Here is a 26,171-nt window from a genome sequence, read left to right on the forward strand (position 1 = left end):
GGCAGCTACTCGTGATGAATAGAAAATGTTTATGGATGAATTTAATAGCCTACATAGATCAAGAACATATATCTTTATTTTACCCCATACGTTTTAAACCAGTTTTATTTAGTGTAGTGGTTTGTGAAAGTCTTGGGTAGGCTACATTGGCTACTCTACAGTGCATATTACTAGGCATGACAGGTAGGCCTACATAAAATACACAAAATACAAATATACACGGTAGGCTACATAATACAGAACGTTCACACAGTACAAAATATACACAATACAGCATTTTTACAATACAGTACACATATATACACATTATACAACCTATACACAATACAGAATTGCACCTTCAAATATCTCTAACAGTAGGCTATACGATGTGGAGTAAAAGCATAAACAATTTTATTTTTGTCAGTTTTGTAGGCCTTATATGTTTATTTTTATTTTATTTTTAAATAGGCTATGTCTATAATAGTTTTTTTTTATTCAGTTTTAGTTTTAGTTAATTTAGTAGGCCTAGGCTGAAATAAGTAAGTGAAATAAGTGTTTTTTTTATATTGTGTTATATTTCAATGAACTGACGTAAGTTAAATAGCGATTTAAAGAAAAGGGTTTTAGTTTTAGTTAACTAGCCTATAATAGCCCTGCCTTAAACTTGAAATGATATAGAAACCTTTAATGAAGTAGCCTATGTTCAAATATAGGCCTAAAGTTTTTCAACATTTTGTTATATGGCGCATTTTGGATTATGTAAAATAAATAAAGAGTTACCAAATTCACATTAGCATATGTTCTGCATAGTTTTTCCTCTAAATTTCAGATATTTGTTTCACTCTTGTGTGCTAGCTATATATAGTGGCAATTACGTGATTTGAAATTTAAAACTGTATAAAGACCTCTACCTCTGGAGGGTGCTAAACGTTAGCATCAGACACTATCTTAGTAACCATATGTTGTTGATGTTACATCCAAACCACCATGGATGAATACATTTTACCCTGAGCCCTAACCCCAATTGTATATGACTGTCCGGTCCTCTTTACATTTTGTGTGTTTTTTTATGACACAAAAAGACCAAAGACCAGCTGGATGTCGTTGTTTGGACGTTAACTACCTGACGAGCACTAGGACCCGGTCGGATTAGCAGTGATTTGGAGTGGTCTGCACGCGCCCCTGTCAAAAGTGTAGTGTTGGCCACACGCGCGCGCTGCATAAGATGCTGGTGTACATTACAGTGAGGGTCTTCTGAAGCCTGGGAACGGAGTACTCAAGAAAAGCGTTCTCTTCGTCATGGAGATCACCGATTCCACTTGTAAGTCTGACATTTTATTCATACGAAAAAGCCTTACAGTTACAGTCTTCGAAATAAGTTAAACAGTAATGCAATATTTTAGCTTTTTAACATTAGTAAGTCATTTTCTGTGTACCTGCTGTAAGGTGAATTAGATGTTATTACACAATTCTCTTATCTTTATCGGGATAAAAAGGAAACCTCATCAACACACTTGCACAGTTTTGTTGGTGATGGAATAGATGGCTAATATCTTAATGAATGAATAAAGTCATGTCATAACTGTGTGTCAAACTTATTTGAAGGACATGAAATTAAATTTTTTTCCCCTTTAATGACTATAAATGTAAACAATGATTTCATTGGGGTAACTACTATGTCATAAAGGCAATTTCAATTATAACCATTTTAATATGGATTTTAGTGGATGTGACATTTATTAAAATATTAAACTTTGTTATTATGGCCCCAGGATATGTGTCATTCTTGTTACCATCATAACTCCCCCCTATGAAAAAGATGCACAGTTCCATAAAAAGCATAATGACATCATAATGACATCATCACTCTTTCAGCATGTGAACCCTTCAAGCAGGGGACAGTCTTGAATAGCCAATCCTGTTGTCATGATTTTGTACAGTAAATAAACGTTAAAAATGCATTAACTTTTAAATGCATCCTTTGTCTATTATGGACAAGATCTTAAATATATACACTTATAAAATACCTTTTTTAAAGCCAATTAATGGAATGACCCTTGTTTAAGGCCCAAATATAAATGTCCAGTGCAAGGAAAGCATACTATTTTTTAACAAGAATCATAACAGTACATTTTAACACCTCCAAAGTGCTAGACCTTTCACAGTCAGTGTTGCAAAATCTATAAAAATATCTCTCATCCTGTATTCTTCATGTCCCTAACTTTCCATTGACCCAGCTATCAGCTCCTTCATCCTGCTGTTCTGAGCTGGTTGAAGGCCAGTTCGGCACGATGGCTATTCATGATCTGAAAGAAGACTTCCTTGCCTCTCATGCAGGAAATCCGCTTGAGAATGTGTTCAACTCTGAGTTTGTTTGCATGGATGCCAGGAAAAAACAGCCCATCAGCAACTTGTTGCTGTTTTTAGTCATGGTGGGATTTGGATATGCCCTTTTATCTATAGCCTAATTGTTTCTTGTGAGTAGCGTTAGTGAGTTTAGTCATATAGGTGAACATTATTTGATGAAAACCTGTTAGGGTCTGTGTGCTCTTTAACCCTGAAATGAATTATTTAATGTTTTGTTACGTACACTACCGATCAAAAGTTTGGGGTTGGTAAAATTTTTTAAATGTTTTTGAAAGAAGTCTCTTATGCTCATTACAAATTTTCTCACTGACCTTTTGATCAGTAGTGTTTGATCATGGCACTTCCAGGTTTGTTTTTCCTAATTGCTACTGAATTCACAGATGAATTGATTCACAGCAATTCTAGTCAGATATATGACAATATGCTTTGATGCAAGTCAAGACTTCATTCAAACTCCTAAAGGTGGGAGTGGAGGGGGGGGGGCACCGATTCCTCCGGTTCCTTATACACATGGCTTACATCTATAAATACTCATGGCCAAATAGACAAAGGCTTCTCTCTTCTGCAGCTTGCGAGCCTGATGGGTCCGCACAGGCCTGACACTGTCTCTCACTCCAGCATTCCTCGGACCGAGTGCAACCGTCAAGGGCGGCTCTTGTCTGTAGAGAAATCACACAGGGTTATTACGATACAGAGGGGCCGGAAAGGTCTTTGTGTGCGACCCTGTGGGCCCTTCCACACTTGTGTCCTCAAAGAGTGGAAATCAAAGCCAGTCATCACAGGGCCTTGCTGTGGATGACCAATGTATTAACCCTTCAATGAAAGGAGGTCAGATGCTGAGGCCCGGGATAAAGCTGGAAGAGCTTTTCCTAATCAACCTTCCTCAATCCCATTAGTCATACAAAGTAGTAGCCTAGATATGGGTAGGAGGAGCATTATGTCTGAAAGATAAGAATTTCAAGAAAGATTTGCAAGCGTGTTTTAACTTTTTAACTGTCAAAAAGTCAGTGGGGTCTAAAACATTTTTCAAAATGTTTTCTTTTGTGTTCCACAGTATAAAATATATTGATACAGTTTTGGAACAACATAAGGGAAAGTCAGTCATCAGTTTTTGAAGGATTATTCTTCCAGTCCAGTCTTCCACCTGCTAGAGGCTCATTTCAGTTTTGTTGTCAACTAAATTTAATAATTGTTTTCATTAATTGAAGCAAAGCTGAAGTATAAGAAGATATAAATATGAGATGGAAAAAAAACCTTAAACTTAAAAAAAAACTAAACAAACTAAAATTGAAATAAATAAATAGAAATATTAAAAAACAAAAATGAATGACAAAGGTACATAACAAAATTACTTAAAATCTGAAAATATAACAAATAAAAGTTGATAAAAATATAAATAATATAATAATAATAGTATATAAATAATACTAAAATAACACTAGATTTGAACTGTAAAATAGGCATCTGATGAGAATTGATGTGCTGGTGATAACGGTGAAGAAAGTTTACCTGAAAGACAGTTCTTCATTGCCTGCCATTTTAAAAATTCTCATTTCATCCAAATCAATTACACTAAATCACAGATTTCTCATGCAACAATCAAAGATTAAATTGCTTGTTCAAGAGAACCCAGTGAAAGATTAGGATTGTGTCAAAAAAAAGTCATGGCAGGTTTTACAGCCGTGGGTTGTTGTTGGGTAGAATGTACAAATGCAACTCTCATGACCGCGTGCCTTAAGTCTTATGACTGTAGTGTAGAAACAGAGAAGACGGTGCAAGATATAGCAAAAGACTGCACTGTTCCTTCACTATAAACCCCATCTGGTTATGAATGGACAGTTCTCTTGTTCATTTTGATGTACTTTATGCTGATGAGCCGGTTAGTCCTCTGGTGTCTGCCGACTGGCATTCATTTTCCTGAGGATCTTGCATAATCCAACTGCATAATACTTGGTTGCATATCTCAACTAGACTCTTCTCCAAGAGACACTCAGTCCCCCAAATGTTTTTTTGCGAGTGAAAACTGTCATCCCTGTGGTTTACAGAATCGGAAATATAGCATTATCCTTCACCCAGAAAGACGTTTGTAAGGCTGTAAACAAAACATCTCAAATTTCAGTGGCTGCACAGTGCATGAATTATACAATAATAAAACTTGTATATAAAATATATATCGTAAAATCTCTATCTCTATCTATCTATCTATCTATCTATCTATCTATCTATCTATCTATCTATCTATCTATCTATCTATCTATCTATCTATCTATCTATCTATCTATCTATTATGTCTGTCTGTCTGTCTGTCTGTCTGTCTGTCTTTCTGTGACAAATTCGGTGTAGATTTAAATTTTGTATATTATTTCTTCACATGTTTCTATGGTATACTGGAAAACAATGATAAGCATTTCAGAAGTTTTAAATGCTTTCATTGGCAAAAACATTCAATATATGCAAAAGGTCAATATTTACAGTGTTGACCCTTCTTCTACATAACCTCTACAACTCTGGCATGCTGTATATCAGCTTCTGGACCAAATCCTTGACTGATGGCATTCCATTCTTGCCTTATTAGTGCTAAGAGTTTATCACAATTTGTGGGCTTCTGCTTGTCCGTTCGCCATTTGAGGATTGAACACGTTATCTATGAGATTACGATATATTTCAATGTAATGATCTCTGAGGCACTTCATTATCACTCTTGCCTTGTGACATGGTGCTTCATCATGCTGGAAAATGCACGGATCCTCACCAAATTGCTCCTGGATTGTCGGGAGAAATTTCTCTTGCAGGACAGGTTTGATTCCATTCTTTATTCATGCCTCTGTTTTGGGCAGAATTGCGAGAGAGCCCAATCCCTTGGATGAAAAGCAACCCCACACATGGATGGTCTCAGGATGTTTTATTGTTGGCACAACACAGGACTCATGGTAGCGTTCACCTTTTTCATCGCCTGACAATACATTTTCCAGATGTTCCAAACAGTCGGAAGGGGGTTTCATCTGAGAAAATATGTTCGCACCACTCTTCTGCTCTCCAATCCTTGTATTTCCTGCCGAATTTCAGTCTATCCTTGTTTTTCTGGGAGAGTAGTAGCTTCTTTGCTGCCCTTCTTGACACAAGGTCTATGTCTAAAAGTCTTCACCTCACTGTGCGTGCAGATGCACTCAAACCACCTGCTGCCAATACTGAGCAAGCTCTGCTCTGCTGGTGACAATTCCGCAACCGACTCCTCAAGAGGAGACAGACCTCTTGGACGTCCTGAAGCCTTCTTCACTGCAGTTGAACCTCTCTCCTTGAAGTTCTTGGTCCGGTAAATGGTTTAATGGTAAATGGTCTATCTATCTATCTGTCTTTACCTCTGTTCACAAGGCCTATAAACCTTGTGGCGGGAGGAGCAAACGACAGACACAGTGGGTGTGGCGTCAGGCCTCAGAGAGGTGTTTATTAACATAAAAATAAAGTAAAATAAGGGAAAATAAAGCGTCCATGAAGATAAAAGTGTCCAAAATAAATAGGGCATCTGGTGTCCTCGTTGTGCTAGGGCACGTGCATGGAAGGTACCTAGTGCTCAGATGGGTTGGTCCAGGTAAATGGGGTGGGTCCCGGCGGCCACACTCGCTCTCAATTCGATTCAGGTGTGTCTCATCACGTGACACCAGTCCTGGTTGTTACAGCGTCCCTCCTCTTTCTCACAGCCACCCCAGTCAGGACCCAGACGAAGGGCAGCAATTAAAGTGACATGGTGGTGATGATAATAAGGCGAACTTTTTCAAAACGGCTAAATAAGACTTCTTAAAGCCAGCGTAACAGTCGGCAATTTGTTTCTAAACGCATTATAAATGTTAGAAATGTATTCCTGAAAACACTTTACAAAGACTGTGAACTGTGTAGTACTGAATTGTGGAGTTAGACCGTTTAACAGTTTTTTAACCATTTTTGTGTTCAGAGTTTTTTGAGCGGGCCTGAAATCATGGCTCGATGATGCACTGGAGCCTCTGAGCCTGGCCCCTCCCCTAACACTATAATAAGTAAAAAAATACAGATGATACATTTCTTTGAATTGGAATTTAATTCTGAATGGTGCAAAACACTGCTCAGCATGTGTTCAGGCAACCACAATGTACTGCAACTTGTTGCAGGAGGATTTTTCCCCCATGCTCATTAAGCCATCAATAACCATGTTGTCATCCTCAAAGCCTTCATTCTTTCCCTTTCAATTATGTGGCCCGTTGTTCCTCTGTAATTGACCCCACCCAGCAAGCTGTCATCCACTAAAATAGTGAGTTTAAAATTATAGCCATCTCACCCTTATATCCATGTGGCCTCCATGTGACCTTGACTGGTGTTCATCAAAGCTTCTTCTATGTATCAGTCCTGCTTGTGTGTCCTGTAGAACTATGGCACGTGACGTTCCCCCACCCTGAATCAGACAGCTGATAAGCTTTTTTAAGGATTGTGTGGTCACGGCATTCTGCATATGATGCTTGTAGGATCTGAGCCCTCATTCCTCACTGTTACAGGAGAAACCCAACATGGCCTGTGGATAAGACCACTAAACAGGTACAGATGGTGCTTGTTGTAGATATGTAGTGTGCTATGATTTGTGTAGTGTTTTGTTGGAACCGGTCCAGATGGGAGGGTCCGGAGCTGAGAGAGAGCGTGCTTGTTTGCGAAAGACGGATGGTATGTCATTTTTAGGGGTGTGTGGAGGAGAGGAATAGGAAGCAGAAGGTTAGGGATGATAGAAACTGCTGTCGTCAGCCCAGACAGGAAGCTACAGCTGCAGGACATATCCCCTTACCCACAATGCCCTTGCTTCAAGACCGTACAGCTGCTTTCCCTAGAATTTGTTTTGCAAGTGTTAGCGTATATGTGATTGTGTTCAGTGATGTATTTGGGTGAATGAATGTTTGCACTGCATTTCTGAATGCTATGCACCACATTGTCCTCTTTTCCTCAAAGGTGAAGTCATTGTGTAATTTTGGACCTCACAATGCCACATTGTTTAGATACTTTGCCGAGCCACTCAATGAAAGTTCAGTTGGATTGCTGTTTAAAAATGTGCCCAGTCTATTCAAAGAAAGTACTTCTTTCTAATCTTTTTTGAATGTAAGTTGCTATATTGCAGATTTCCAGTATAAAATGGTTGGTGCGGTATACATACTCACTTAATATTATTATAATTATTTACAATTAACATTTAATCTGTAAACAAAACATTGTTTCCTGTTGAATGCATAGTGGTGTAATGGCAGTGTTGGGTTTCATTCTTTAAAGACCCAGCAATATTGAAGAATCCATTAACGATTAGAAAAAGTGTAAATATCGACAAATACTACTAAAAAGTGTTGATGAGCGAAGTCTTTCTTTTGTCACTTTAAGGTTAAATACAATATGTTTTTGGTCTGTGAGAGTCAGCAGACAGTATAGACACATTCAAAAAGCCACCGAAGCAGTAAGATAGGGTTCAACAATCTCACATTCCCACACATTGCACACGAGAACAAGATGCACCACAGCAAAAACAGTCAAGCCTTCAGAATAGTTGTAAGTGACTGAGCTGACTGTGCATAGCTCCACAAACGTGACCCAGTTTCCAGAGAGAAACATGGCCAGCAGAAGACACAGGCTCAGAAGGTGTTGTGTGGGAACTTAAGTTGCTTGGAAAATGGACGGGTCACTCCCTCGCCCGTGTCAGCGAGTGCACACCCAGACAATGGCCCTCTGGAGAGCTGCGGCCCTGGAGTTGTGATTGTGCCTCTCTCAGTACAATAACAGAGTCATCCTACTCTCTGCTCTCCGAGTTTCCGCCTCCTACTCTTCTTCCGCCCCTCTCTTTTTCTTGTTTCCCCTTACGGACATACACATATTCACGTTTCCTGCTCTTTGGGAGAGAGGAAAACTCTTAGGAGTTTGCTGGCCATTAAGCCAATTCAATGAAAGACAACTGAAAGATAGCTTATCATTCACTGTGTGTTTAAAGTTGGAATGAAACGGAAGTTGTGATAGTCTTTTCCTCCCTATTTTGTGACGTATATCCGAGTGAAATGGCTTCTTGAATAAGCAAAATGTAGGGCGGGTCTTGATTTTGTCCATCGGGAATTGATTGGATGGTAGTGGTCTGCTATTGCTGTGATTTGACAGGTTGTCCTGCCCTCATCATGTCGCTGCAGGTTATTTTGGTTAAAGATTACAAGGGCATATGAATTGTAAAAATAATGGTGTGCACAGATTTATAATAAATACTGCAATATTCCATTAAAAAAACAGGAATTGACAATTCTTGATTTCATGGTGACTTTAAGGGTGACACCTTTTTGAGATCTAGCTCTCTAAGAGGCAAAATCTTGTTTGTTTTGGACTTGAGGAAGAAAGTAAGACAAGTTTATGACTATTTAATACAGAAGTTACTAACTCTGGAAAAGTTGCAGCTCAGTTTTGTTTTTGTCTGAAAAGGGTGGGTTTCTCATGTCCTTCAGCTGTCGAGAGTGGCGAGCAATTCAGTGGTTTGCTTTCTTTATCTCTGTTAGCTCTGTCTGTGTTTGTGCTCTGCTGACAGAACTGCAAAAGCATTTGGAAATCTGCATTGTGAATTATACGTTTCTCCTCTGTTGACAATCAACCAGTGGTGCGTTTCCTGTATAACAAAGTAACTTGCTGCTGAACTGCCATAGTACGATGCATCGTGGAATCAACTAGCTAGTCACGACCATTTCCCGAAATCTTAATGTCGCAAATTTGTCGTTCAACCACGTTGGTTAATGATGTCACGGTGAAGTAGGACTAATAACTTATTTTAAAGGGATAGTTCACTTTGAAATTAAATTTTGGTATGTTTTAGCTTACCTCAAGGGCATCCAAGATGTAGGTGTCTTTTTTTCCGCAGTAGTTTCAATATATACACTAGATGTCGCATTGGCTACGGTTTCGTTCCAATGAACTGCAGTAGCCAAGGCGACTTCTATTGTATATATCTATACCCGCCCGCGCTCTCAGATCACTTGGACGTGGCTGTGTACAAGAGGTAAAAACGATATAAATACTGTTCGTTTTCTCACACAAACCGCTCGTTTCGTGTCTTGGGCCATCAATGTGTACTTACGATGGGGAATTGTTTAAAGGTGAATTAAGTAACTTTTTTTACCTTAACTGAACAGCTTCGGAGTCATTGGAATGGTTATATTACTTATTTCGGGTTGAATGGTGGTCGTTTCGCACCCCCCTGGTGCCCGTGAGCGGAAAATACGCACTTGCAACTTTGAGCCGGCGGGCCGCCGGCCGCCGCGTCAGGAAGTCTCGCGTGATATTAGGTCTCGCGATGTAAACAATTGCTTTACGGCCAAAAGAAATCTGCTAAAATGCTGTCATTATTGCGCTCCCTCACGCTGTCCGAACCCGAATGAAGAAGACGTTTTAAAGAATGTCCCATCTGCTTTGATGTCGTTGATCTATAGCCTCTGGTGTCTGAGAATCAACAACGAGTTTTTACAACCGTGTTGTCAAATATCTATTCCGAAGCTGTGGGGGGAGCTCTAGAGAGAAACCTGCGAGCAAAAAGCGAGAATACAGCGAAGAAGTCCCGAAGTTACTGAGTGCTGCTTTAATTTGGACGATGGGGAATTGTTTTAATTTGGACTCTGTGCATGCTCTTTGAGACAGTGACCATAGACCTGCATTATATGACTGACAGACAAGAACGGTTTGACCTAAAAATATAAAAATTGAAACTACTGCGGAAAAAAAGACACCTACATCTTGGATGCCCTTGAGGTAAGCTAAAACATACCAAAATTTTATTTCAAAGTGAACTATCCCTTTAATGAATTCGTTTGAGATTGAATTAATGCTAGATTTGTTTTTGTTGCTATATTTCCAGGTTCAGTCATAGGCCAGAGTGCATGATAAATAAAGGTATTGGGCCCTATCATACACCCGGCGCAATGCGACGCCATGCGCTACGCAAGTGTTTTTTGCTAGTTTCAGCCCGACGCAGTTTTCATTTTCACGTCCTGCACCACGTTGTTTAAATAGCAAATGCATTTGAGCGCCCATGGGCATGCTGGTCTGAAAACGAGGTGTGTTCAGGCGCATTGTTGGCGTGTTGCTATTTTGAGGCAACTGAAATAGACTGCGCTGATTAAAACTGATTATGCTGTTGCACCAAAACAAGTTGTATAAACTCATTGAAATAGAGGAAACTTCACAGAGAGACCACTAATCACTCAAATGGTGACTTGAAACATAACTTTTACAGTAAAATATAATCAAAACACAACATAGAGCTGTTAGTAGAACCACCACCACCAAACATGATATTGCAAGTTCTTTCTGTTTAATATTTTTTTAACGATTAAATTATTATAATTCTTGGACATTTAGCTGTATGTTTGTATACTGTGGTGTTTAAATTGGTTGGCACATTTCACATCATTTTACACAGGGTTGTATTTTTTTAAATTAGGGTTTTTGTTAAATGACTCACTGAAGAGCAAATTTGTACAGCCCTCTAAGTAAATATGCTGACATAGTTCTCTTACAGTCTTTCATTGATGTTCTCTATTCCTCACTGTGCCGTGTAAAAATAAGAAGTAATGAGTAATGCTAAAATGTTAAATTTTATGTAGCACAAATGTTTAATATTTAATTGCAGCATAATCATTTTTAATCAGCTTTAAATTGCACTATTTTTAGTCACTATTGTGTGTAACATGGACTTTTGCATGCCAAGAAATATTCAATGAATAGGATGATTCTCGAAATAGAAGTGCAAACGCAGAAAAGATCTGTTATTTAGAATTCCCCCTGTTTGCACAGCGGTTTGTGACCCTCACTTCAAAGGAGCGTTTGTTTTTCGGAGCGGTGAGGGTCTAGAAAAGAAACATCATGAGCTATGCAACAGGTTTTTTGATCTGGTCCAGAAAGATAGAAAAAAACCCTGCAGGGCAGAAGCAAAAGAAAGGTCACATATTGCAGTAATTACTTTTGGCCAAGAATAATAATTCCTGGATCAGCAAATCTAAATGAGTGGCAGGTATAGCCTTGAAAGAGGGATTTTTGCTTTCCCATCCCTCCCTCTTGAGCAGGGTTCGGGTGTGGTGTGAAGTGCTTACATGTGAAAGATGTGTGACTCTGATCTATTTAATCTGTTTTGAGGAAGAGATTTAATAATTTTTGGAATGATCAGAGGGATCCATACACTGTTAAAATGTCAACCTTAATTTTGTCAGATATATTTGTCAACTATATTTTAAACGTTTAATCTTGAATGAACTATCGAATATAGAAAAGGTTGGCATTATAAGGAATTAAATAAAGTCAATTTTCTATTAGCAACTTCAAATAAGGGATGCACCGATATGAACCTTTAGGCCGATACCGATAACCAACAATTCTTTATATTTGAAAGCCAATAACCGATATGTTGGCCGATAAATCTAAACTAACTATAAATCTAACTTATAACTTATAACTTATAACTTATAACTTGCAACTTGAACTTGAACTTTGGTGGTGGTGGTTCTACTAACATCTCTTTGTTGTGTTTTTTGATGATATTTTACTGTAAAAGTTATGTTTCAAGTCACCATTTGAGTGATTAGTGGTCTCTCTGTGAAGTTTCCTCTATTTCAATGGGTTTATACAACTTGTTTTGGTGCAAGCTTTTCAGTTTGCTCAACAAACTGATACACAAGACAAACTAATACCCTATTCGGACAGGACTAGTTTTCTAAACAATGTTTGAGTTACAGTTCTCATCACCAGACATTCGTGATTTCATGTACCGATTCGGACGGCACTAACATCTCAGTGTTTATTACAGAGGTGGGAGTGTGTGTGTTTTAGACGTGGTCATCTGCTGTGCTTGCGTGCATTACGTATTGAATTACTTATTGATATAACTTTAATTTATTATTTATTCCCTATTGAAATAAACTTCACATGAGTTTATAGACGTGGCTGTTCGTAATGAACCCACATAAGTGAGCAGAGACATCTAGACAAGTAGACACTGATATTGAAATGGGCTGTCTTCGCAGTTTCCGCGATTTGGCTCTATTTATTAATTTTATACTTGTATTTGTAGTCATTTTATATAGGGATTATGAAAGTTTTATTGTATGTCACTAATCACTATTATGAAAAGTTTATGCAAAATGCAAGCTTATTGAATTTGTGTAACGGGTATATTCTGTTATGTTATGTTCTGTTTTTGTTTTTCGTTTTTACTCTGTTTGCTCTGTTCCTGTTTCCCTGAGTTCCTAGTTAGTTTCCCTGGCTGTTAAAATAGTTATAATATATATATAACTTCGGCTACTTGGTTGACACAACTTCTTTTGTTCTACGTATTTGAGAACTGACTGACTCGCTCATACAATTCCTTTTGATGGTTAAAATATTTTCCACACATACCTGTCCTGTTTCTCTTTGTTTTCGTTCACTATATTTAAGCCCTGAGTGTACTTAGTTCTTTGTCCGATATTGTCAATGTTTTACGTGGTTATGTTATTCAGTCTTACCAACTAGTTATCTCCAACGTGTTTCCTTTTGGAAATATCATTAAAGACTCTTTTGTTTGTCTCCTTCGTCGTGCGCATCCTTCGTCGTGCGCATCATTATAGCCACCGTGACAATTTGAATCCACAAGTTAAAACATTATTATTTTTGAGTTCACAGAACTTATTATATTATGTTTAAGTTTAGTTGTTTAATTTAAGTTAGTTTTAAACTATTTTTTTCATGGGCTCTTTGAGACCCTAAACATAAGTAATGGTTATTTTTTGGACTTGTTATTGCATGCTATTTATGATGAGTTCCCATTACATTGTAAAAACTATGTTTTCAAGTACTAAATCACCAGTAAATGTTAATCAGAATTTTAAAACCAGCATCTAACTGTACATTTCAGGTCTGGAAATTCAGGTTTCCTTCTTAAAATTAATAGTGAGACATGTTCACACCTACAGACAACCATTATAAATGATGTAGCATTGTTGAAGTAAATTCTTATTCCAGGACTTTCTAAAAATGTTGTTTCTCTTTAGGGGGTTTCTTGTTTCCTGTGTTTGTTAGGCCATTCATAACACTGCAGCTATTGTTCCCCATACACAGATTTGGAAGAGCAGTACCATAAGAAATCAATTCAGGTCATACCCCTTTTCTTTGCTTGTTTATTGCATTAAACCTTCAGGATATCATGTTTGGTATTTTGGCATGGTTTCTTCAACAAACAGCCAAAAAAATCAGATGTCCAACAGCTGAGACCTCCTGATGGATTTTAAAAAGGTCAAATGGACTGAATGAAAATGGCCAGGAACTCCTAGTAACATGCTTAGAAAATAAATGCAAAGAAAAATGGCGTGTGTATTTAGATGTATATAAATGCAATAGGGTCCAAAAGTCTAAGCCCACTAGTGATTGTCATCTTCTGCAAACATGTTTCTGGTCACTGATCCTGTCCTTCTCTGGGATCTCTGTGCAGGTATGGAGCACCTGGTGAAGGAGCTGAGGTTGCTTCTCAAGCTGCTGGAGAACGAGAGCGTGAGTTCAGCCACCGCAGAGAAGATGAGCGTTGTCAGGAACTTGGTCAAACAGCTGCAGCCATCTGGTGAGACTGAACAGCAAATACATAACAGCTGAGCTGAACCTATTGGCCCACGGCCCTGCTGAAGAGATTCACATATTAATAATTATAGCAATGTAAAGGTATTTCAGGCAGCAAAGTTACTCTGAAGAAAAGGACTGTTTAAAAAAAATAGTTATCCTAAAAAATTATAGGAATAAAGTGTATAATGTGATTGACTTAATGATGTTCTATGTTGAGTTTTATGTAAAAATGTATGTATAAAGTGTAAATCACACTTGTAAAGTTGCAAATGTAATTATTCATTTATAGTGAATGGATCTGACTTCATATACGTGAACACGTCTCTCTATGGAAATGGTACCAGCTTTGTTGAATCATTGTTTGAAGAATTTGGTGAGTTCATGTTTTTTCCCCCCAGTTTTTAATTATGAGTTTTGCAAACTGCTAAACAGTGCCTAAAACATTGTAATAAATAAATACTTGTAGTAGGTGCTGCAAAAAAATAGCAAAAAAGAATGGCAGCTTTGTTGGTTCTAATCATTGTCCTTGGGTGTTTTATGAATTGCATCTGTTGTAATTGTTCAGTTTTGATGTTTGTTCTCAGATTGTGATCTGCAGGATCTCAGGGACTCGCCTGAAGAGATGAAAGATGTGGAGCGAGAGGAGGCGTCCAAACACTTGCCCACAAAATCGGTACCAGAATATGGAACAAATGCAAAAACATACACTAGCGTTAAAAAGAAATACTTCTATTCGACAAGGGACGCATTGAGATTTCTATTTCAAATTTAAATTTAAAGTTATTTTGAACTTTCTGTCCGTCAAAAGTATCCTGAAAATTTTTTTTTCACAGTTTCCACAAAAGTATTAAGCTGCACAACAGTGCTCGACATTGATAATAATAAGAAATGTTTCTTAAGCAGCAAATCTGAGTGATTTCTTAAGGTCATGTGATCATGTATCATGTGATACCGAAGACCGGAGTAATGATGCTGTAAATTCAGCTTTACCATTACAGGAATATTACTGTTTTTGCTGTATTTCATTCAAATAAATGAAGCCTTTCAAAAACATGAATAATCATACCGACCATGAACAGTAGCGTATTCCTACAATTATTTTTTAAATAAATATAAAAATAAGTTCGCTTTTCACATTCAGTAAATGCCAAATCAGAATCATTCAAATAAAATTTTATTTACATTGAAAAAATAAAGTATTTCTGTTACGTAATGCTGGTTAGTAACACAACGATGGAGAATTGAATATAGAGTCTGACACACAGGAGAATACAGGAACAGGAATCATAAACACTAACTGAACATGCAATATTAATGCAAGACTAAACACTGGGAAGAACTAAGTGCTTAAATACACAAGGAGAGTTATCAACATGAAACAGAACAGGTGCAGGAACTAATTAATAACCAATGAAACCAAACCCTTTCATTTAAGCATGCAAAATTGAATTGAATAATTATTGGTTTTGTTTTTCCAGAGTCCCACAGACACACCTCCTCCCCTTCCTACCACACCTCCTCCTGATGATTACTATGAAGAAGCCGTCCCGCTCGGACCGGGCACAGCGCCCCAGTACATATCTACACGCAGTAAGTGCGAACACATTCAAGCCTAAGATGGCACAATAACAGCCAGTTCTGAAACCTAACACAGTATACTTATTTACCAGACAACTCCAGCCCTCCAAATTCAATAGAGGATGCTTATTATGAAGACGCTGACAACAATTACCCGACAACTCGTCTGAACGGGGCCAGCAAAAACTCCTGTAAGGAACCTGTGCTGGTTTTCATGCTTGTGCATATCAAAATGTTCTAGTTTTAATAGTTGTTAATGTCAACAGACAATGATTCAGATGCACTCAGCAGTTCTTATGAGTCCTACGATGAAGAGGATGAGGAAGCCAAAAGCAGAGAGAGGACGCACCCGTGGCCCTCAGAGGAGAGTCCATTGGGCCAAATGAAAGACTGCCGCAAATGCGCCTTCCTGCTGCGCAAGAAACGCTTCGGTCAGTGGGCTAAGCAGCTAACAATCATCCGAGAGAACAGACTTCAGGTGAATCGCACATCGAAAACATCTGGTCGATAGAAATGTATTTGTAATTTGCCAAGCTCTAAACTTGGCATTTATTCTCCACAGTGCTTCAAGAATCCCAAAGATCGCTCTCCACACGTTGATCTGCCCCTGAATCTCTGCAATGTCATCTATGTGCCTAAAGATGGACGCCGCAAGAAGCACGAGCTTCGTTTCTCCATGCCGGGAGGAGAGGCTCTAGTGCTGGCTGTGCAGAGCAAAGAACAGGCAGAGAGCTGGCTCAAGGTGCTTCACCCTAAAATATAACATTTTATAATGGATATTTACAAATTATATAAACAAATGCATTGTCTTGGAATATTGATTTGATTTGATTTGATTTGAAATTATTATTATTATTAATTATGTGAGAGAAAGTCATGAAACATGCACAGATAAAGTAGGAAATCATGATTTCTAGGCATGAAAAGTTATTGAAATTAATATCATGGAAACATCATGGAAATGTTATTGGGAATGTAACGTTTATTCTCAACAGTGTTATTTTAGTATTATTTACATACTTTATAGTATTTATTAATAGTTATAATGTATTTTTATATATTCAGTTTTCATTTTATTTTAAGTTTTAACCATTTTGTTATGAGCTTCTGTCGTGTTTATTAGTTTTTTTATATTTAGCTTTAATTTATTTTTATTTCAGTTTTAGTTTTAATAGTGTCATTTATGTGAATAGGTTAACACTGATGCTCTACTCTAAAATATTTCTTTGGCTAGAAATTGGTCTTTGAAAGTGCAATATCTATGAAATGATTTAAAAAACAAAAAAATTAATTTGTTAGCCTAAAAAGTCACGGAAATTCATTAGTCAAAAGGTGTGGGAACTCTGGAAGTCATTTTCCTCTGACAATTATACAGAGCTTTGACCAAATAATAATCAATGATAAATCACACAAAAACAGGTAATTGTATAGCATTCATGCTTGTAAACTCATCCGCTTCAATACTCTGATTTGCTCTTTTCTATGTCATTTTGTTTGATATAAACTTGCAGTAGTGAGATAAAAAGTAGCAGGTACCTGTTTTATTTTTATTCACCATCAGAAACAAGCTCCCACAGTTTTCAGACCTCACGGAGTATCATCGATCAGATTAAAGGGGTTTCAGCCATGGAAAAAAAACAAGCTATGGAAACCACTCGTTTCGGATTTTGTCACATTATGATGTAAAATGGGGCGAAAGACTGCCTCTGCAGAATCAAATCAAAGCTTACTTCTTCATCATCGTGGGTTTGGCCCCGCCCACTGCCGCATTAGATGATACTGGATCACTGGACTAAAAATAGCATTACATTCCAAAGGATCCTAATGCTAGGAAAAGTGGTTATTTATTTGGGAAAGTCAATAATGTGAATGTCTGAGTGGAACCTCTTTTGTTTGTTCGGTACATTTCACTGTGGATTCTTTGGTAAATCAGTCACATTTCGGTGCTGGCTTTGCAAACAGACTTTCACTGTAAGATATGGACCTGACAGTAATGCCACAACATGCAAGTAACCGTGTTACTTCTAATGCCTAATCTGTGATCAGTGATTTCTGATGTGATTTATGTACAGTCAGACTTTGTCTCAAAATCGTTTATTGCTGTTAATGTGTCAGTAAATCAAGCCAGTGGGTAAACGGTCAACTTCACATTGTTTCTGTTAATAGCATGAATATGTTCTGTTATTTAAATTGGGATTAAATTATATACAGAACGTGATCAAAGAACACGCCCTTTATAATCGCTGGAGCTGTCAATCACACAGCGCGAGTTTATCAGTGTCTGAGTTTTGGACTCTCGCTAAAACTCCCGTTATAATCAATGATGCTGTCTACACTGCACAATGAATCTCTTATTTACATCATGTTTGAACTGGTATTTATGATGAAAGCATTCGTGAGAGTGCAGAAATCAAATTGCAATGATGAGATCACTGCATTCATGCGCTCAACAGACTTGTCTGTCATCGGCTACAATACTCATCGCCAGTTAATCTTGATAGCTGTAATAGTAAAAACGTAGTAAAAGATTTTGAGAAAGTTCCACACCTAATACTTATTTCATATACAAAGATGTTAGCCAATCACAGCAGTGGGCGTTTACATTGAAGTCTAACAAGCAGACACGCTCCTTCAAACAAAGCGTTAAACTCAGAGGGAAAATAAAAAAGGGTAGAAAATGACCTTTTATTTCTAATTTATGACCATTTTTTATGTAAAAATCATACTAACATTAAAAATGGACCTCAGGAAACATTATAAAATAATTTTAAAAAATGCAGTTCATGACCCCTTTAAATAACCTGATTCGATCAAAAAAAGCTGTATGACTCTCCTCTTTTAAAACTCTGTAGGTCATTCAGGAAGTGAGTAACCTGGCAAACAACATTAATGGAAAAGAGATCTCGTCATCTCCAATGATACTGCGAAAACTAGAGCTGGATAAAGTAAGTCTGTACGGATTACTAGCATCCAGTAGCCTCTAAACACCTAAACTATAATGATTACAATGTTGAAATGAACATAACCAGTGTGGTGGTCCCTATAATTATTTCGTCTCTTTCCTGGTTCCTACAGATGATGTCACCAGATAAACACACTTCTGATTCCGACAGCGCAGCCAATGGCGACGTTACCCGTGAGATCTGTGAGAACGGTATGGACATAAACGATGAGCTTCTTTGAGTTTGCATAGTGAATGCTTTTGGGGTCAGAGTCGGTTTTCCAGGTGCAGCACGTTTCCTCTTGCTAGTTTTGTGATGTCACTCTGAAACAATGGCATTAGGAACTCAGGAAGGATGTAGCCACTCTCTGCAGTACTTCCTGTGTCTTTGATGGTGTCCTGAGGTTAAAGTTTGTCCCTTTCAGTATGTCACATCCTTTTTTTGTGTGATTTTTTTAGGTTTTATATTGGCATATACATTATATTGGCTCTGCGTCTGAGGCTGTTCTGACTCTGAATTCACTGTAAACCACGGCTTATTGGGGCTTTTTGCTTTATTTATCGATATTGGCCTCTAAATGCTTACCTCATTTCCTTAATTTTTATCGGCCAAAAATGAAAAAAATTATTGAATTATTAATATCATCCATAGTTTTTTAAATCATCTCATTATAAAACTAAAGGTGCACAGATGTTGATAACACACATCCATAGTTTTGTTATGTTCAATTAGTGTTACAGATGATGGATCCTGATTTAAAGCATGCATAAAGCACTTGAAAACTCAATGTTGCAAGCAACAGCCAAGTAGAATCCAAACATGTGTTTCGTGTCTTGTCCTTGCACTATATGCATCCTCTTATGATGCTTCCTGTGCTTTTTCCTGTAGGAAAGGGCAAGAAAGGGACATTCTCTGAGCTGACTGGATCTATGAGTCGAGCTGCTGGCAGGAAAATCAACCGCATCATCAGTTTCTCCAAGAAGAAGCCGCCTCTGCCGGGCGAAACCAACACGCTTTCCCACCTGGATGACAATCCCCGTTGTGGTGAGGAGACATACATCCCTTTGCGATTAGCTGTTGATCTTTTTCATCTGTTGAGGCTTTCCTGCAAGTCTCTGATGGATTTGCCTCTTCCTAGGTTACTTGAATGTCCTGGTGAATCAGTGTTGGAAGGAGCGCTGGTGTTGTGTGAGGAATGGGACTCTATATTTCCATAAGGACAGAGGGGATATTCACACCCATGTTAGCTCTTTAACCCTCCATGGTGTAGACGTCTTCCCCGGTCTTGGGCCCAAACATCCTTTTGCCTTCCGTATCATGCGAGCGAGCACAGAAGTGGCCGCCCTGGAGGTAATAAAATGGATCTCTGATGAATTTTAAGGTCTTTCATTAAAAAATATGGGTAATTGTGTAATATAATGAACCTCAGGCGAGCTGTTCTGTGGAGATGGGCCGCTGGCTGGGGGTTTTGTTGGCTGAAGCAGGCTGTGTCACCACCCCTGAGGCACTGCATTATGACTATGTGGATGTGGACACTATCAGCAGCATCCAGAACGCAGCACGACACTCTTTTCTGTGAGTAGAATTGAGTATATTTAGCCTGTTTGTTGGGATGTGTATAGAAATTCACTATAAAGTAGAATTTATTGTATTTGTATGCTAATTCTATAAAAAAAATGTAATGCCTTAGGTGGGCGACCTCTTCCAGCAGCACAGACCCACGGACTTACGACGAAGTACCCTATGAAAGCGTGTTGGTAAGGTGTTAAGATAAAAAATGTTTCGTTTTTTTTTGTAATTTTTTGTTGTTTGGTTAAATCGAGCCTCTCAGCAACAACTATTCCATTTTAAAATAAATGTGGTTCTTTTGAGTTTTCTAATCATCAAAGAATCCTGAAAAAATGGAAATGTGTAACAAAAACATATTAAGCAGTTTTCAACATTGATAATAATCAGAAATGTTTCTTGAGCAGCAAATTAGCATATTATAATGATTTCTGAAGGATCATGTGACACTGAAGTCTGGAGTAATGATGCTGAAAATTCAGCTTTGAACACTGGAATAAATTACATTTTAAAGGGTAACTAAACCCTAAAACAACTTTTTTTAGTTAATGATCTGTAAGACTGGGGCTTTATTAATGCTGTTCATTGATTCAAGTAATTTTTTTGACATTTGTGTTTAAAATATTTTAATTCTACCAGAGCCCGTCTACGGAGAGCCTGCCCACTCCCTATTAAAGGGATAGTTCACTTTGAAATTAAATTTTGGTATGTTTTAGCTTACCTCAAGGGCATCCAAGATGTAGGTGTCTTTTTTTCCGCAGTAGTTTCAATTTTGATATTTTTAGGTCAAACCGTTCTTGTCTGTCAGTCATATAATGCAGGTCTATGGTCACTGTCTCAAAGAGCATGCACAGAGTCCAAATTAAAACAATTCCCCATCGTCCAAATTAAAACAATTCCCCATCGTCCAAATTAAACAATTCCCCATCGTAAGTACACATTGATGGCCCAAGACACGAAACGAGCGGTTTGTGTGAGAAAACGAACAGTATTTATATCGTTTTTACCTCTTGAACACAGCCACGTCCAAATGATCTGAGAGCGCGGGCGGGTATAGATACACTAGATGTCGCATTGGCTACGGTTTCGCAGTAGCCAATGCGACATCTAGTGTATATATCTATACCCGCCCGCGGTATCACCGAAGGTACCAAATGCTGTATTTTATGAACGCATGAACGTATCGTTATGAATCTCGGTAAGGGTCATCAGTACGATGTCCTGAAGGAGCCTGAGAAGTTTCGAACCAGCAACTAGTGGTTTGAACTTTTCAAACTTTTCTAGTGGTAAAATAAATTTTTCAAACGCTTATAATTCTGGGTGAGGCTGACTTATTTTCACATGAGTCATCTCCTTAGGTTCCTGAATCCTTGCCGAATCAAACGAGACCAAACATGCTAGGGTTCACCTTACGGTTTGTGTAGTGTTGTGATTTAGCGCTTAAAAAACATTTGCCAATATCTTCTAAACCGTTTGACCTATCGAGACAAAACCACCGTAGGAAGTTTGGAAACATAGGTCGTTGGGTATATGCTAATGCCCTAATGACAAAATATTAATAGTAAGTGGCAAGAAAATGCAAACAAAGTCAGGTGTGGGTCATTTTTTTATGTGTTAATACATATAATTGTCTATAACTCCCAAACGAAATGAAATATTTTCATCAAATGTGACACTCACATGTCCACTCTGAGGACACATAAAAAAATTGTGGGTTTGTGCCTCTTGTTGGCGCTATAATAGAACAAAACATGAAATTGCCATTGACTTCAATACAGTATTGTGATATAAAATGCTATACTTTATGAACGCATTAGCGTATCGTTACAAAACTCGGTATGAGTCATCGGCACCATGCCTTGAAGGTACTCAAAAAGTTTCGGGGCAGCACCACCTTTTGGTAAAAAAGTTATAACAAAATTTAAAAAACATGCTAATAACTTTCGAATAAATTTGCCAATTGTAATGACACTTGTCTTAATAGATTCCTTGGGTTATGCCGAGAACATAAATACCAATTTTGCCATAGTCAGCCAAACTTTCTGTCCGCCATCTTCATTTTCTTTTAAAACCTACTTTTTCGTAGTAGTTTCATACCTCTCCTAGACCGTTTATCCAATTTTCACCAAAATCAAATCGTATCATCTCCAGACCATGCCGACTAAAAGTTATGGATTTCGTCGATAAACTAAACCGTTTTTGTATAAAGCAGCACAGTTGAGGCATGATGCCAAAATGCCATATTGACACCAAACTTCGTATGTGTCATTGTCACCTCACACTGACCACATCACATAAATTTCGTAATTGCGCCACCTATTGGTCGAAAGTGATAATCCATTAAATCATATTTTTAGTTGAAAAAAAAAATGACTAAATGTAGTTATTGTATATATGATTATTCAGCTATTCTACCTTAAATCATCTTAAAATGTGTTTAATTGCTCCTTGCTGCAGTTGGGTATGACACTCCCAGCCATGTTGGCATGTCGTATCGTCTTCTTGCGCTTGGCCCCGATAATTGTTGCTTGCAGCTATATTTTTTAATTGTAATAATATTTCAGAATATCCCGTTTTTACTGTGTTTTTTATCAAATGAATGTAGCCTTGGTGAGAAAAGACTTCATTCACAAACATTAGAATGAAACTTTTGAATGGTAGTGTACGTTCTTGTGTTCATGATCAAAGAGAAAAATGAAAACTGTGTGGGAGGTTATTTATGACTATTGAAAAGCATGTTTCAGCCCATATGGGTGTTGTTTCTGCAGTTAAGCTTGAATAACCACAGTTTTCTCAAGAGTTTTAGTTCATTTTTATGGACTAGGCAGCAACAACCACTTCTTCCTTTGTTTGGTGGTAATGTTGTGCAACTGTCTTTGTTATGTTTAGTCAGCTACAAATCTTCTGTCATTGTAAGCATGTTCCTTAATAAAAAGGAACTTCTTTAAGAAATCCTTAAATAAGCATATTGTGTAATGCCTAAATAAATACTATCATACTGGAAGCCAAGAAGTTTGATTGTTTAAATAAAAGGTTGTTTTCACACAAACTGTAATTATCCCCCCCTCCCCCCTCTTTTCCACCAGCAGGTCGATGAGAATCAGTCTAAACTGAAGCGTTATTCCTCTATGTCCAGTGTGAATACAGCCACGGGTGACACACAGATCACAGTGAAGCGACACGGTTCCTGTACGTTTGTTTTCATTGGAAAATCGCTTCTTTGGTTTACCTTTGAGTATCGTCTATACAAACGCAATCATTGCCTCGTCATTTTACTGATTAAATTCTCTTGAATTGCCACTTATGACCAATTCTGTCTTGTTTTTGTGTCGTAGCTGTGAATCACTATGGTAAATATGGAAAGACGAGGGCGGAAGAAGATGCACGGCGGTATCTCAATGAGAAAGAACAGCTAGAGAAAGAAAAAGAAGAAATCAGGAAGAGCCTGCTGTCACTGCGCTCAGAAAAGAGGGTGGTGAAGGAAGGGCTGAAAAACACTACAGGTGACCAACTCGAAGAATGAAAGAGAATTGACTTGTCCGAGTTTTAATCCATAACATGTAGGGGTTTGTAACCATTTTTGCAGTATTTGGCGCCACCTTTTGACAATATCTTCAAGTTACATGAGCTGTTCATTTAATGTGCACCTATTATGCTATTTTAAAGACTACTAATTTTGTTTTGAAGGTCTCCTACAAGAAGTTTACATGCATTCAAGGTCAAAAAACACTTTAATTTTCTCACAGTATACATTGCAGCATTACATTTTTTCTCAGTGTCTGAAACAGTTCGATAAAGGATTCAGTCTCTCTAAACCCCACCTTTCCGAGAGCTACTCGGCTCTGATTGGTCAGATGGCCCAGTCTGTTGTGATTGGTCTACCGCTGGCTGCATCCGAAATCGCATACTTCCCTATTATATAGTAGGCGAAAAACAGTATTTGACAAAAAGAAGTATGTCCGAATTCACAGTACTCATAAAAGAGTTGGCAAAATGTGGATGACATACTTCTTCCGGCGAGTTTATGAAGTTTGCACACGATTGACACTTTACTATCCCATGAGGCCACAGGAGAGGATTTGTGAATGGCAGTGAAGCGGCGCAGCTGACGCTGGTAGGTCATATGATAATTACAACATGGCGAATGTTTTCCGTCCAGATTACAGTCATACTACACACATTCATACTATATAGAACATACTTTTTCTAAATAAGTACCTACTCAAGAGAGTATGTGATTTCGGATGCAGCCCATGTGTCAGAAACAATTTTGAAACCATTACCACATCTGAATTTCAGCTCTGAAGGCTTCCTCAGTGCTTGTACAGGTATATACAGTGATACGAACAGTATACGCTATATACTTTAACACACTGACCAAGGCTTTTGGTCATACCTAGGATATCCAGAACCACCAAAGGAGGGAGAGCATTTTCACATTTGGCTCCAAAACTCTGGAATAGTCTTCCTGATACTGTTCGTTGCTCAGACTCGCTCTCCCAGTTTAAAACTAGATTAAAGTCGCATCTCTTCAGCCAGGCATTCATATAATCCTACAGTTCAAACTACAATCCGGCCTCTAGCTCATAAATGCCAGAGGAGAACTGGCCCCCGACTGAGCCTGGGTTCTCCCAAGGTTTTTTTTTTTCTCCATTAGGTCACCTGATGGAGTTTTAGGACACCATTAGGTCACTTGATGGAGTTTTTCGGTTCCTTGCCACTGTTGCCTTTGGCTTGCTCAGTTGGGGATATTATGGGGATATTTAATTTAATTTTATCAATCAATAAATTCCTCTTGAAACAATCTTTGTTGTATTATTTTAATTTAATACTGTGAAGCTGCTTTGATACAATCTGTATTGTGAAAAGCGCTATACAAATAAACTTGACTTGACTTGACTTGACATAGAGGGTAATATCCGAAAAGCATAATAGGGGCACTTTAATGTAAAATGTTTTGTTCATATGTGCAACAGATAAACAGCAGAAAGCCATGGAGCAGCATCTGGCCCAGCTGGAGGAAAGCTGCCGTCAGAAGGAAGCTGAGCGAGTGGACCTGGAATTGCGACTCACGGAGGTGAAAGAGAAACTGAAGAAGTCTCTGACTGGAGGAATTCTGGGGGCACCCGTGGAAAGCAAACCCACCATTAAAGTACCTGCATTCTTAACTCTAAATATGCTTTTCCCTCAAAGTAACCTGAATTTACAGTGAAAATCAATTTGTGTCTTAATACCTGTAGGTTCCAGTTAAAAAAAAGGAACATATTTACAGCGATGCCACTGTGCCGGTCAACTGTGCATCTGAAATGAAGAAACGTCCCCCGTCCATCTATGCGTCCAACAAAGGAAATGTCATGCAGAAAGCCAAGGTATATGATTGAACCAATCGCTAACAGTATATAGATTAAATTAAGCATTCCAAACTGATGCTTGAGATTGATAAATATGTAAATAGTAATATCTGTTTAATTCTGTTCTTCTAATTTTTATTTTATATTTAGGAATGGGAGTCAAAGAAAGTAATGTAATTATAGTGCTGTCCATCGAGAGAGGATCTGTGGGTTTATGGTTCCAATGTGTTCAGTGAAAGGAAAGATTTCATCTATGATCATCCTGGCTGTCCACTACACTACACTTATGCACAGGACAGTTGACCATATATTTGATGGAAGTCTGTATGTAAATAAAAATGAATGTTAAATAAAAATTGCATGAAAATGGCAAGGATAAGGGAGTGTCCTGGAAACAAAGTGTTTTATAAACATATATTTGTTTAATATAAAAGTTAAAATAGGTGCCTGAATTCTGTGAAATTGTTTCATTTCACTTCTTACTGTATAATGCCACAGGATACTGATGTGGTCTTCCTGCTGATTTATTTGTGCAGTCCTGGGATCCAGTGTTAATATCTCCCTCTTTTATATGTTATGTGAACTGAGTTCAAAAGATTTTCCCTTTTTTTTAATACTAGGGCACTTAATTTACCAGATTTATTTATTTCTACTTTGTACATAAATAATCATTGTTTTTTCCCCCCCTCTGCAATATCTTGGTAACTGTAATAAATGTGTTTTCAGAAATGGCTTTGTTGGAGTTCTGTTTATAGAAGCAAATGTCTTTTTAAATTTT

General features: G+C 37.9%; 1 protein-coding gene across 2 annotated transcripts; it reads left to right on the plus strand.

Annotated features, from left to right (window-relative positions):
- Nucleotides 1–970: 970 nt before the first annotated feature.
- Nucleotides 971–26,122, plus strand: afap1l1b (actin filament associated protein 1-like 1b). Of its 2 annotated transcripts, none has more exons than XM_082140884.1 (19): nucleotides 971–1,303; nucleotides 13,832–13,957; nucleotides 14,246–14,329; nucleotides 14,541–14,629; nucleotides 15,435–15,546; nucleotides 15,627–15,725; nucleotides 15,801–16,012; nucleotides 16,097–16,276; nucleotides 18,387–18,479; nucleotides 18,610–18,688; nucleotides 19,365–19,520; nucleotides 19,615–19,826; nucleotides 19,906–20,051; nucleotides 20,167–20,233; nucleotides 23,132–23,231; nucleotides 23,378–23,545; nucleotides 25,019–25,194; nucleotides 25,283–25,411; nucleotides 25,544–26,122. In XM_082140884.1, exons 1-19 carry the CDS (start codon nucleotides 1,282–1,284, stop codon nucleotides 25,568–25,570), a joined length of 2,277 nt encoding a protein of 758 aa, XP_081997010.1. In that variant the 5' UTR covers nucleotides 971–1,281; the 3' UTR covers nucleotides 25,571–26,122. The 2 variants fall into 2 exon arrangements, with proteins under 2 accessions (XP_081997010.1, XP_081997009.1); XM_082140883.1 differs by having other exon boundaries at nucleotides 972–1,303; nucleotides 23,129–23,231.
- The last annotated feature ends 49 nt before the right edge of the window (nucleotides 26,123–26,171 follow it).

The sequence above is a fragment of the Leuciscus leuciscus genome (assembly GCF_965113295.1).
Source record: "Leuciscus leuciscus genome assembly, chromosome: 16".
In the NCBI taxonomy this organism is placed as follows: Eukaryota; Metazoa; Chordata; class Actinopteri; order Cypriniformes; family Leuciscidae; genus Leuciscus; species Leuciscus leuciscus.